The sequence below is a fragment of the Equus asinus genome, chromosome 11 (assembly GCF_041296235.1).
Source record: "Equus asinus isolate D_3611 breed Donkey chromosome 11, EquAss-T2T_v2, whole genome shotgun sequence".
Taxonomy (NCBI): domain Eukaryota; kingdom Metazoa; phylum Chordata; class Mammalia; order Perissodactyla; family Equidae; genus Equus; species Equus asinus.
This window is the reverse complement of record NC_091800.1, coordinates 31,063,986-31,077,321: the sequence shown is the minus strand read 5'-3', so window position 1 is coordinate 31,077,321 and position 13,336 is coordinate 31,063,986. Positions and strand designations below refer to the sequence as shown.

The window sequence follows — 13,336 nt, the reverse complement described above, 5'->3', positions numbered from 1 at the left end:
ATGGCATGCTATCCATGGCAGCAAAAACAAATAATATTTTGAAGTCCCACAGCAGGGACTGATTAAATAAACTAGAGCACATCTGTGGCATGAAGTATTAGGCAGTTATTAAGTCATATTAAGAAAACATTTAAGAACATGGGGAAATGCTCATGATTTATAAGGAAAAAAATGTAGGTTGCAAAACTGCCCATGTGATATGCTGTAAGTTTGGTAAAAATGTATATATGTGCACATAGACCAAGATGGAGGAAACACAAAGAGGGGGAGGAGACACTAATGTCTGAGTGAGATTGCAGATGGTGATTTTTTTCTTTATATTTTTATGCATTTTCCAAATTTTCCACAAAAATAATATGGTGCTCTTCAGATAAGGGCATTTATATGTACGTATATTGGATCTATAAAATCTTCCATTTTAAACAATTGCATTTTCTTCTACATCAGGTAGGATTATCATTAACCTTTTTGGGGAAGTCTATTTGGTCTCCAAAATGGAAAACTTTTGTTTCAGATCTTGGTTTTAGCTGTGTAGGTATCCATGCCCACGTCAGACCATCTCACACAGAGCTGAATTTACGTCTCCTCTGCCTGACTTTCTTTAACGTGGCCTGGGGGAAGAAGGTATTTTCACTTCTCTAAACCCAACCTGTCAGCGTTATTAAACACGCACTAATCCTGTTTACATGTTCCAAATCCACCAGTGGCCAAGCAGGTTCCGCCAACTCCTGTCCTGACAAAAAGGACAAACTGTTGTCCCACGCTCCAGCTGTGGAAACACACATCGTCGGTTGATAGTGAGGCACCTGGTAAGGAAACTTCTCTTGAGTATTTACTGGAAACTAAAGAACTAACCATGAAGCCAGCTCCTGCCTATTTCTGACAGCAGTTCCTGCTCTAATCCTTCCTCGGAGCTCTGCATGTGCTGGAAAGCAGGTGTATTAACAGGGTCTCTTCCCGTCATCAATCCTTTTCAAGGGTGCTGGGTTGGGATGTGAGTGGACTTTTTCAGATGGAATTATGGACTTCACAGCAGAAAACGTGGTAAAGTAGCTGGAAGAAGGCACCTGTCTGGGGGAGGAGGATGTGGAGGATGGAGTTGGGGTAGAGGTGGGGAAGGAAGCATCAGTAGGAGAAAGGCAATGATGTTACAGGAGCTGCAACATAAGGAAAAAGCCAAATTCCAGGTGTGAGCATTTAATATGTGAGCAGAGTCATATATTACAGGGTGAAGGAAATATTAGTCCATGAAAAGTCCACTTTCTTGATTTCAGACATCTATAGAGCAAGGGTGACCTCAAGCATCTACAGATGTGGGTCCATCTCTCCCTGAAGGAAGACAAAGTGGCGAGATTTCCAGGGGTCTTAAAGCTCCCTATATACCCATGCATCATGCTGCACTCCCACCAGGCTCCTCTGCATAGAGCCAATCCTTCTAAGTAAAGGTCTTATCTCCAGAGAGTTGCTGGAAACACACAAATAAGTTACCTCAAGCCCATTATTCCACTGTGATATTGACCTGAAGGCAGAGAGTGAGTCCTGATGGAATGAAACAGAAGACAAGCTTTGCTAAGGGCAGGGCATGATGAAGGGAGTCAGTTCCAGGTGGGGCAGGAACCACGTCTGCATTACTCACCAACGGATCTCCAGAACCTAGCACAGCACCGGGCATGTGGAAGGCTGGAGTAATAACACCAGCTAACACGCACCAATCACATCAACGCTGCTAAGCAATGCTCGCAATAACCCTGTGAGGTAGGTGCAATTATTACCTTCATTTTAGAAGTGAAAAAAATGGTGGTTCAGGGGTTCAGTGCATCGCTCAGGGTCACCCAGACAGAAAGTGGTGGAGCCAAGTTGAAACCAGTCTGCTTGGCGCCCAGATCTGTTCTGAACCCCTACACTCTGCTGTCTCCCTCAATGAATACTGTTGACTTACTGAGTAAAAAAGGGATGGCAGGCTGTGTTGGAACACAAACTGAGGGACTCTGCACAGGCCAAGGGCAGCGGGAGATTGTGAGAAGAAAGACACGCAGGGGCTGGAAGGCCTCTGACATCTACAGTCTCTCACCCCAGTTTCTGCTAGGCACATGCCTGTTGGGTTGGGTGCTTACGTTCCCTCTGATAGAGTCCGTGGGGTGGGGTGCAGGAGGTGCGAATCCTCATGTTGAGGTGTTACTGTCTTGTGTACTCCTCTTCCAGTTCAAGATCAGGGCCCCCAAGAGCAGGCAGCAAGTTGTCATGGGAGGAAAGGATAGAACCTGAGTTGTCTGTGCCTTTGGGAATATGGTCCCACCTTCCTGTGGGGTTTGTCTTTTTCCTCCTTGCCTTGTTTAATACATCAGCATGCATTCTTATCTCTCACGCTCACCTGCCTAAAGGATGAAAGCCACATTCTGAAACTAGCCAAAGGACTTGGCACCTACAGAGGTTCCGCCATATACCTCATTAAAATACATGGTTAACAACAGCTTCGGCAGCAGTGGACTAAACTTGGAGAATGTTCTTCACACCGTATCTCTTCCATACTCTCCTAACGTCTTTACTCTGACAGATTTAAAGACAACTCTGAGGATTTATTTTCTTACAGAGGCGACGTGCAAAGCTGAAAAGTCTTTCCTCTTTTGTGTTTTTGTTTTATTGTTGAGTGGGGAAGGCGTTCTACCTGACAGTGATAACCTTCAGTATCACAAATTAAACCTCTTTACAGATTGCAAATGATTTCTCTAACTCCAGTGTGTGAGTGTGAATTGTGCAAATGAGGGTGTGCGGTAGCAGTATCCTATAGCAGAAACAGGAAGGGGAGGAGAGAAAATGCATGGAAAACTTTTAGACCAAATTGTTCCGTACATTACAGGCTTCAGCTGCCACTTCATTTGACTCCTCCGACTTCTTCCTACATTTCTCTCATTCTCTCCTTTCCGTCCACTTTCTCACCAAACATACGCGTGTAAGGATCACAGGTGGTGATACCTCTGGGAGGGAGGAAGGTCATCAAAAAGATGCTAGATGAGGACAGATTATCTTTTTTTAATTTAAGATTTCGATATCTGTAATGCATAATTACCAGAGATCAGGCTAGTTATTCAGCAGTCCTAGGGAGTAGGAGACAGCTCAGAGATGGAGATCAAAGGAAAAATCATAGCCTTGCTTTTTAGGAAAGAAAATTGCATCTGGAATAACTGAAATCTCTAAAAGAACTGGGATAAAGGCTAATTTTAAACTTGGGTACACTTAAAAGGTTGGACTGCCCTGCTGTCATTAATATACCCAGTTTCAAATACAAAGAAAAACCTATTGAACATTAGTAAGTGCAATCCTCTTGGAGAGCAAGGCCTTTGCAGTTGATCTCAGTTTCTGGTTCTAATGGTTTTAGGTTGGCCTTCAAAAACTTTTCTCAAGGTCATGTGCTCGCAGATTTTGTGATATGGGGACAAAGGTGGGCTTTGTAAGGGTGCCTTTGTTTGGGGCCTCAAGAATACAAGACAAGGTGTTGGTCAGATACTACTGCTATTTAATAAAAGGTAAAAACAATAGAAAAGTAATAGTAACAGACCAAATCTAGGTGTGGCTAGCATCCTATAAGCTAGACAACTCTTGAGACTAAGGCAAAAGAGTTAGGAAGTTGCAAGACAAGACATAGCTTTTCGTGGGTTCCCTCAGGACGACTAACGGATACCATAAGCATGCATTTGCCACACTAACATGCTGAATGCCAAACAATTCTGCAAGTCTGAAGCTCCCTGCCAGACTGTGTGACACAGCTATTAATACAGAGAATCCACCAGATATAAATATGAGAGACGCAGAACAAGATTTATGAGCATGTTAATTGCAGCATTATTTATAATAGTTAAAAAATGGGAAGTTAAATGCCTAACACATAGGCGTGTGGTTAAATTATTTCATATCTACATTATACAGCCATTAAGAATCATGTTTTTGAGGAACATTTGGTGACAAGAAAAATACTTATGATATAATGAGAAATCAAAAACATACAAAACTGAAGACAATATGATAAGATTTATATATTCATTTATTTATGGATTTTTCCCCCTGGTCATAGACATCCACACGACTGGAAAGAACTAAAATAAAATATGAATAGTGGTAATGACATACTAAGTTATTTTTCTTTACCTCTATATTCTTTTCTGTAATTTTCCAGTTTCACACAATCTTATTCTTTTTACTTTTATAGTAATATATTTGTTTTTAAAAAGTAATTGTCAACTCTCATATCCAGCTAAGCCACCAGTCCACTGTATAATTATTATTAATAAATGATAATAATATTAAATTCCAGCCTCCACATGTGAATAATTACACACACACAAAATCTATAGGTCTCAGTCAGTAACTTCTGGGCCAGAGGCTTTAAACCTCTGATCTGCATTAAAATTCATCCTGTTAAACTACTGCCTAGCATATGAAATACTATTGATACTGCTGCATGGAGAAGGAACGGATACTTGTTGGGTACATACTCTGGGCCAGGTGTTTATGTACGTGGTTTCATTTAGCACATTCAAGGATGAGGAAGGTGAAGGTCAAAAAGGTCAAATAAGTGGGGTCGGCCCCGTGGCCGAGTGGTCAAGTTCGCACACTCCGCTGCAGGCGGCCCAGTGTTTCGTTGGTTCGAATCCTGGGCGCGGACATGGCACTGCTCATCAGACCACGCTGAGGCGGCGTCCTACATGCCACAACTAGAAGGACCCACAACGAAGAATACACAACTATGTACCGGGGGGCTTTGGGGAGAAAAAGGAAAAAATAAAATCTTTAAAAAAAAAAAAAAAAAAAAAGGTCAAATAAGTGGCTCCGCTCACATGGCTATTCAGTTATCAGAAGGGATTCAAACCCCCTCAATCTGCTTTGAAAGCCTCATGTCCTTTGACCACTGCAGGGCTGGTGGACACTTGAGATGACACGTAGACTTCATTTCAGACGTTTAAAAATAACTCCACAAGATGTTTTGCTAGCGCTCCAAATGTGTGGCCAAAATAACTGATTTTTGTTTCTTTTCTTTCACATAACCCTAGTGGAGGTGCTCGGGAAACTGCCCAAAGGAGGCAACACTACAGACAGGAAAGAGAAGGAGACTTGAATGATCCACCTACTGGGAAACCCCTGAAAAAACAGGCAGTGATGGTAAAATCTAGCCTGGCCCTCTGCTCAGCGAGAGAGGAGGCCACCAGCTGTGACAGGAATGTTCTACTGGGCTCTCTCGTTCCTTAAGTCTCTCACCCACCAAGTCATCGTGCTACCCCTCCTCCTATTTGCCTTGAACCCATCTCTCCACTGTCATTTCTTTGGGTTGACTACAAAGTCCACATCATGGATTCTAGAGAGGTATTTTTAAAATCTAGAAACTTTCCTCTAGAAAGGACAAAAGACCTCAAAGATGATCTCCTTTCACTTTTCCCATTTAATATTAAATGCTGTTGACATTCCTCAAAAAAAGGAGCCTGCAGGATAGATATTGTGTTAGGCCGACCTTTACACGTATCATCTAACTTAATTCAATCACAACAACATCTTACTCAGATAGAACCTCGCAATTACAAAGCGCTTCCACATCCGTTATCTCATTTGCTTCTCACAATAAGCCTTAAGGAAGGAAAGGTAGGTAATATCATCCTCATTTTATAGACCAGGAAATTGAGGCATACTGCCACTTTGGTTTATTGGATTAGATGCAGCTTCCTCGGAAGGCGCAGCGGGGACTCTGACTCTGAGGAGAGGGCATATGCAAGTTTTGGTTGAGAACGTGGCAGCAATGTGTCTCTAGAAGACAGGACCCTGGAAAGGGGCTTAGGGTAAGGATGGGGTAATGAAATATTGGAGTGGGAAGACAAACTCTACTTAGGTCACAATACTGTCTATGGAGAGTTCTGTATGAATGGTTTCCTCCTCTAGCTTCCTACTTTCTCAATCTCACTGTCTGTTCTTCAAAGCCAAACCCAAATCCCACAGGTCCAGGAGGCCAGTCTTGATTATCCAACACAAACAAACCAGAACGACAACACCTTAAGGTTTTCACGTGCCTTAGCTCATTACAACATCACAATAAGTTTTTTAGGTAGGCTTTGTCATCCATTTTACAAATGAGAAAAACAAAGCTTAGAGGGGTTAAGTGACTTGTCAAGTTGACACAATTAATAAGCAGCAAAGTCCAGATTTCAAATTACACCACATCACAGCAGCCTCGCCTTCCTGCACATTTACATCTTGTGTATCGCCCATGTGTTCCTTAATTTCTCAACTCGGTCATAAGGTCTTTGAGGACAGACAGCAAGCCTTATATTTCTTTGTAACCATCTCCTTCCCCAGCACTTAGCAGAACTCCATGTACACAGTAGGTTCTCAATAAGCATCCATATGTTAAATATCTGGTTTGGTAGGAACAGTAATTAATAAGAGGTATTTTTTGGCACTCTGAATGTCAGGCTCTCTGCTGCATATAATTAAAACAAGAGTGAACATGAAATGTATAATTTCTCCTAGCTTTAGCTTAATCAGGCATTCATTACCATGTCTGATTCTGTTATGTGAGAAGAACTGCTTAGTAAGCATTTTCTGTGATGAGGATAATCAAATGCATACAGATATCAGGGAGATTTAGAAAAAGACAAAAACAAAACCATTAAACATATGGAGAGACAATGATCTACATGGTATAATATTCCATCTGAGACTAAAGAACTTCCAAGGCAAAGCGAGTACTTCACTAATTTGGGGCAATTCGAGGAACAGTAAGAGATGAAGTCAGGGTGCTGTCTGGGATCTTGTACCATTATGTTCTATATCAAGAAGACAGATGCATCATGCTACTGTTCTGGGTCAGAAGCAGAAGAGAGGTACACTTTCAAGGGCTTTGCTGGGAGAAGGGATTTGCTCTGAAACCTCTTCAGCATATCGGTCATTTCATTATCGTTTTCACTGACAGGCAAACTTAATAAATTTACATGTAATACACAACTTATTACCCTGTTGGGTCTCATTCCATTTGCCCTAACACATCATTAGTCTGTAATTTTGAAAATATAAACGGTTCAAACAAATTCGCTAAGATTAGAATTTTTGCAGTAGAGATTAGTTCAAGTACTTCTACACTGACATTTGGTAACCAAGCCAACAATAGCGGTGCCCGTCTACCATATTTTATTGCTAAACCATACACAGTAATCTTTATAAGCCACTGAGAGGCAGGGCTTCTGATTTCCTTTGTGTTATAAATAGAATGCCCACATTCCTGTGGGCATTCAACCAACATCAAGCAAGAAGAATAAATACCAGGTTAGTGGTACCTACATTTGTGTCCTCATGGCTGTGGCCATTGGTCTCGACCAATTCCTTGGTACCTTTTAACTGGAAATTTTAAGAAAAAAAACAAAAGAAATCCAAATGAATAAGTAAGCACATATGTTGTGTACATCATCCTGTTAACTTTGGTTTCTCTGAGGTTGCACTTTATAAAAATTCCAACGAGAAGAAATAGATGGAGCACATAATTCTAATGAGTCTTACTGAAACCAGTTTGAGACCAATATTTTATGAAACTTGATGGCTGGCAAAAGTAAATGGGTCTTGGTCATTATTTTCTAAATAATAAGATTAGAAAGCAGTTCCATAGGCATAAAAATGTATAAAATTGGCTCTTAAGAATAATAAATGATTTCATTTCCTCATTGCATTGCTATTAATTTAAACCCAGCAGTGTTTGCAAGTTGCCACCAGCTAAATGATGTTACACTAACGGTTATTCGTGAATGATGTATTTTTGGTTGTTTTAATATGCCGCAGTGCTACTGTGCATGTCCTCCTTGAGAACACATTTGAACGACTGACACTGTTTCTGCAGGCCTACAAAAAGATCATTTGCTTCTTTTCTCACAGGAAGAATTGGAAAGATCTCCTTGGTCACTGAGGCATTAGAAGAAAAGCTATTTCTCAAAGGAGATTTTTAGCAATGAACATTGAAAACACTACTCTCTCTACTCTCTCAGAAGGCTTAGGAGTAATCAGTAATCAGGAAATTTCTGGAAACTTTTAATTGGCATTTTATCCCAGCCTGGCTCAAAGCAAACATTTGGAGGCAGAGAGCAAGGGCACAGAGTGAGCAGGCCCGGCAGCTATCTGCTAGTATTTCTTCCTGGCTTATTACACTTAGGAAGCAGCATCTTCTGTATGCCTTTGTTTTACGCCTAAAATAAAGTATTCATGGTGGGAAATAAATGCTTAAAGTTTCAAAGAAAATAAATGTGCATATGCCACCAATGTGTTTGATTCAGAGCATTGGTTCTTTCTGGCTACTTGTATGTATTAAAACAAAAGCTTCTTTAGTCTTTTGAAGGCAGTATCAAACTCTCAGAAAGAAAGCCTTACACTCTTCATGCCAAGAGAGAGGCTTTGCCGAAAGAATGGTGGCATGAATAAGGTGAGCATGGGGCAGCCGATTATGGACCAAAGGCACTTTGCTCATTTCCACATCACTCCCACTTAAGAAAATGAACATTCTGCCCACTGTTCGTCAGGGCTACCTCAGTGATGTTTCTACACATAACAAATACAAGGGAGCATGGGCACTGTGGGATATATATGAAAAGAAAAAGTGCACCTCAGAGAGAGGAATAATATCAGAGGGCACAAAAGGACTCAAAAAACCCTCTAGTGGGTCGGCCCCGTGGCCGAGTGGTTAAGTTCGTGTGCTCCGCTTCAGTGACCAGGGTTTCGCTGGTTTGGATCCTTGGTGCAGACATGGCACTGCTCATCAGGCCACAGTGAGGTGGTGTCCCACATCCCACAACTAGCAGGACCCACAACTAATATATACAACTACGTACTGGGGAGATTTGAGGAGAAAAAGCAGAAAAACAAAAAAAAAAGATTGGCAACAGTTGTTAGCTCAGGTGCCAATCTTTAAAAAAAAAAAAAACAAAGACCCTCTACGTTTTCCCATCTTAAGGTTTTCCTATGGTAAGTGCTCCTCATCGTCTTCCTCTCCATCAGCCCTCTCTGCTCATCCCAGTGTAGGTCCTGTGACTCGTGCTTCCGTGAGTTAGAGTGGGGTTAGCTGGGAATTTTATTTTTCAGCAGAAGTAAAGGACTATTTTGTTAAAGCCTGTTCCACCTTTACATATTTATTAGCAGGAACATGCCCGTTGCTCTACTTCTCCCTTTTAAATAAATTCCATCTTTCGACGACTCCATGCTGTCCTTTTGCTCTGCCCTCTCTCTGTATGCTACTCACGTGCTCTCCTCTCACTCCCTGTCCACCGGTATCCTTACTCCCCCTGCCCTCTGCTGCCAGAACTACCCCAGGCCACTCCTCACAGCTGACGCTGCAGGCCAGCCTCCGCTTTTGCCCTCACTGGTCTGCTCCCTGTTCTCTCCTCGAGCTGCTCCTCACCTCCACAAGAAGGGGTTGAACATCTTGTCTGATGATACCTGGGCTTGTGAACAAGCTCCACATGTAGGAAGCTATCACCTTTGAAAAGGCGATGAAAGGCAGGAACCAGTGGGAACTGGAGGGACCTAGAGAAACTGAATCTGAGCAAGCAGGGAGGGCTGGGAACCTTCTGGAGAGCTGAGGGAATGACCCTGCGTTCCTTGGAAGGGGTGGGGCCTAGTGATGGTAAGGGTCTGCCCTCAGGACCTGTTCTTTCTTTTCAGGATCCTCATCAAGTGGCAGTCACTTTGACATGCAAAATTCCAAGTCTTCAGAGAAGCATAGAGCTTTTCCTGTGTGTGTGTGTGTGTGTAATAGCAAGACTCTAGGCCCATACAGTCAGAATCTCCAGGAGTGAGGCCTTCTGTTTAGGCCCTATCTATGCAGGCACTGAAAAGCTGTTTATACATGTAGATTACTCTACACAATCCAAAGAAAGCTTCATAAGGCAATGCTCGTGGAGGTAGGGTGTGTTTTTAAGTGTGTATCTGTGTGTGGGTGGCTGCAGGGAGATGGAGGGAGCATGTCCATCACATGCGCCCATCTGCAAGGATGACAGAGGCACCAGGTGAGGGGCTCTCAGGAAAACCACCTGGTGCTGGTGATAGCAACCAAATGCACTTGGCTGCTGTGGGCCCTCTTAGATTTGTGGAATCTCAGTGCCTTTGCTTGAAAGGAGCCATCCAGTTTAAATCAGTACAGCAGATTTAAAAATGCTTCCTCTTCAGTCATATTTCCTAGGTCTTTAATAATTTTAGTTGTTCTGAATCTTCTTTACATTCCCGATTTATTTATTTTTTATTGAATGGAGAGTGAAGTGTGATGCTTCACCATCGCCTGTGTGTGTGCTGTGCTCCTTAAAAACGCACGCCATAACAAGAATTTATCAATTCTTTCTGCAAAACTTAGAACCTGTTTTTATGACTGCAGTTTGGACTTCAAATCAAAATAAAGGATTTGAGTCATTTGGAGAAAAGAGAAATTCACCTTTCCCTGTCCCAGTAAATCAAGGAGACAGAGACAGAGCATAAAACAGCAAAGCTCAGAGCTGTGTCTACTTGATCAGGAGGAAAGCTGGACTGAATCAGTTTCACTTTGCTGGGAATCTTTTAATAATGTAAAGGAAGAAAAAACAGTGACTTTAGGTCTCTTGGACAGTAGGTCATGGTAAATTTAGTCAACAGTATTTTTCAGTTCAATCTAACTTATCCAAAATCACAAAGATTCAGCCTCAGTCTAAGTTACTGCATCTATATTAATCACATAAAGATAATGATTAATTTTATAAAGCATCTTCCTCCAAAGTTATAAAAATTTAGCAACTATCCAACATCTTCATTTTTCCCTCACAAATCACTTATACTTTTAGGGGAAAGTAACTAAAAATACAGTTTCTTGATGCCACACCATTAAAAAATGGAAATCACTTGTAAAGTGGCTGAGTCACAGCTGAGGTCATACTCTCTTAACTTCATGTTTTTAAAAAGATCACTTTCGAAGTTATTTATATTGTACAAATAATCTTCTCATAAACTGCTGTGAGTGAAAAATTTAAAACAACCTAAATTTGATTACCCACCAAGGGTTAGGGTTACTATGTGTGATTTTTTTCCTCCCAATTACCACTGATGACGTCATTGGCAGTGTGTGAAGGCCAGAAATAGGAAAGCATTTCAAGAGCCTTCCCTGTGGATACCAGGCTTAGATTTCACTCTGCTGCCAGCAATCTGTCTCACCCCACCGTAAGACAATACTTCCAAATCCACTTATCAGTGTCAAGCCGCATTTAAGTATCGAAGAAAGCCAGGATAAAACGATCAGATTTACAAACTTCATACACAAGGTTTGTTGCTCGCCGTGGTTAGATAAGTGGCCTGATGCAAGGCGAAGGTATTTGTTTAATGTTGCTATGAACCAGTCTTTCTATTCCTGTGTCTGCAGGAGTACCATGGGTTATGCTAAACCCATTTTCCTCACTATTAGACTTAAGAGGAAAGTAGCTGCTTGCTTCGAAATATATCTAATATATCTGCATTACCAATATTTTAGAACTGGGTATCAAAATTCATTTGTCTTCGGGAAGAAACTTTCACACATTCCTGGCGGGGCTTGGGGTCAGGTCTAAAGAGGAACAAGAGTCAGAACAGAGGTGCTGGGAATGAGAGTGTAAATTCCACATAGCAAAGCTGCTAGGAGGTTGGGCAGGGCACAGGCTGATCGTGCTGCAGATGAACTTCAGCAACGCGTGCGCGCGCCAGGCACGAGAGAGGTACGTCAGCGTCGGAACCGACTGGTGATCAGAGCTGCTGTGTCACTCACCTGTTCTTGGAGGACTTTAAGTAATGCCTGCGTGTGGGACTGCTCCTCCTTGGCTTGCTCCAGTTCTGACTTTTTGTTGTTTAACTCCTCCTGGATGCTCAGCAATTGCTGTGAAATTAAAGTTCATTTTGGATAAGTAGGACTGAAGGCCAGGTGATTGTCAGATATTCAAAATGCCCCATTCAAAAACACGCCGAGAGGATTTTTATGTCTTAAAGCATAATCCAGACTTCAGTTCACTTTTTTGTGTGTTATTTCCCCCTGCAGTGAGCGTAACGAGTATTGTTAATGCCACATTATTAGGCTGTTTGTGATAATGATGCCACAAAACTGTTTTAGTATTTGTGAAGGTACCATTATATTCCTTTGAAAAAACGCAGAGTTGTAAAAATATGTAGAACAGTGTTAATAAGCCAAAACATATTGATAAAGAAATTAAATGATAAAAAAATATAAATAGTCCGCTTGTCCAAGGTTACTTCATTTTACATCTGACAGTAGAGCTAGCCTTCTGTAGCTCTGCCAAGCTACTTCACCAAGTGGCTGGGACCACAGAAGATCCTTTTACTTTCTCTGTTATGACGGTGATGTTTTATTAGATCAGCAGGACTGAGGGTCGAACTGCAATCAATATATCAGCCGAGAAAACTGCTGATATAAGCTGTCAAAACACTAAGCTATGGCCTACACACTGCTGTTTTGAAGCAGGGCCACTGAAGGGATTTCGGTAAGCCTTGAGCTTTCCTCGCCCTATCAACTGTAACTCAGGGAGGGGCTTACCTGGTCTGCCAAAAGCACTGTGCTGCCCAGCACTCATTATTTGGAACATGCTTATATGTTACTCTATACACAGGCTGGAGAACGCATTCAAAACTTCAGAAAAGGCCTGGAGACAGCTATGCGTCTTCAAAGCTTCTTGACCACAAAGGACTGGTTTGAAAACACAGAAGTGCATTTCCTCTGCCACCGTGCATAAGCAATACTGCTCTAGTGATATGAAAATGTCTGTGCACGCCTGCCACGAGGGTACTGTCTCCAGCATCGAGGCTGCTTCTCCAGGGCCTTGACAAGCTGGCTGCAGGGCTGCCTGGCCAGTTCTTAACTACCCAGGCCTAAAGAGACACTGGCACTAGATTTCTGATGCTTAAACCTACCAACTGGCAGGATTAAATTAAATCTTCAAAACCACGAGTTTTAGGGTATGTTGGAGGGTAGGAAGTACTCAGAAAAACACCCTGTGCTTCCCTTGGGCTTGCTTGTTCTGTTCCCTACTCTGGCCCTGGATATAAATTTAAGAACCTTCTCAATATACAGATGGCCAACAGGTATATGAAAAGATGCTCAACATCGTTAGCTATCAGGGAAATGCAAATCAAAATTACAATGAGGTATCACCTCACTCCAGTCAGAATGGCTATAATTAACAAGACAGGAAACAACAAATGTTGGAGTGGACATGGAGAGATGGGAAGCCTTGTACACTACTGGTGTGAGTGCAAACTGGTGCAGCCACTATGGAAAGCAGTATGGAGTGTCCTCAGAAAATTAAGAATAGATCTACCA

At 42.0% G+C, this 13,336-nt stretch overlaps 1 protein-coding gene across 13 annotated transcripts in view; it reads right to left on the bottom strand.

Annotated features, from left to right (window-relative positions):
• The window catches only part of ENOX1 (ecto-NOX disulfide-thiol exchanger 1), a 533,277-nt gene that overhangs the window by 46,694 nt on the left and 473,247 nt on the right, over positions 1–13,336 (bottom strand). For 12 of the 13 annotated variants that reach the window (XM_070480830.1, XM_070480828.1, XM_070480825.1 and 9 more), the window contains 2 exons: positions 11,774–11,881; positions 7,318–7,374 (listed from right to left, as the gene is read on the bottom strand). The exons of the other annotated variant lie outside the window; for it this stretch is intronic. In XM_070480830.1, coding sequence (XP_070336931.1) covers positions 7,318–7,374; positions 11,774–11,881 — 165 coding nt within the window. The remainder of the gene's footprint in view (positions 1–7,317; positions 7,375–11,773; positions 11,882–13,336) is intronic. 13 annotated transcript variants of the gene reach the window in all.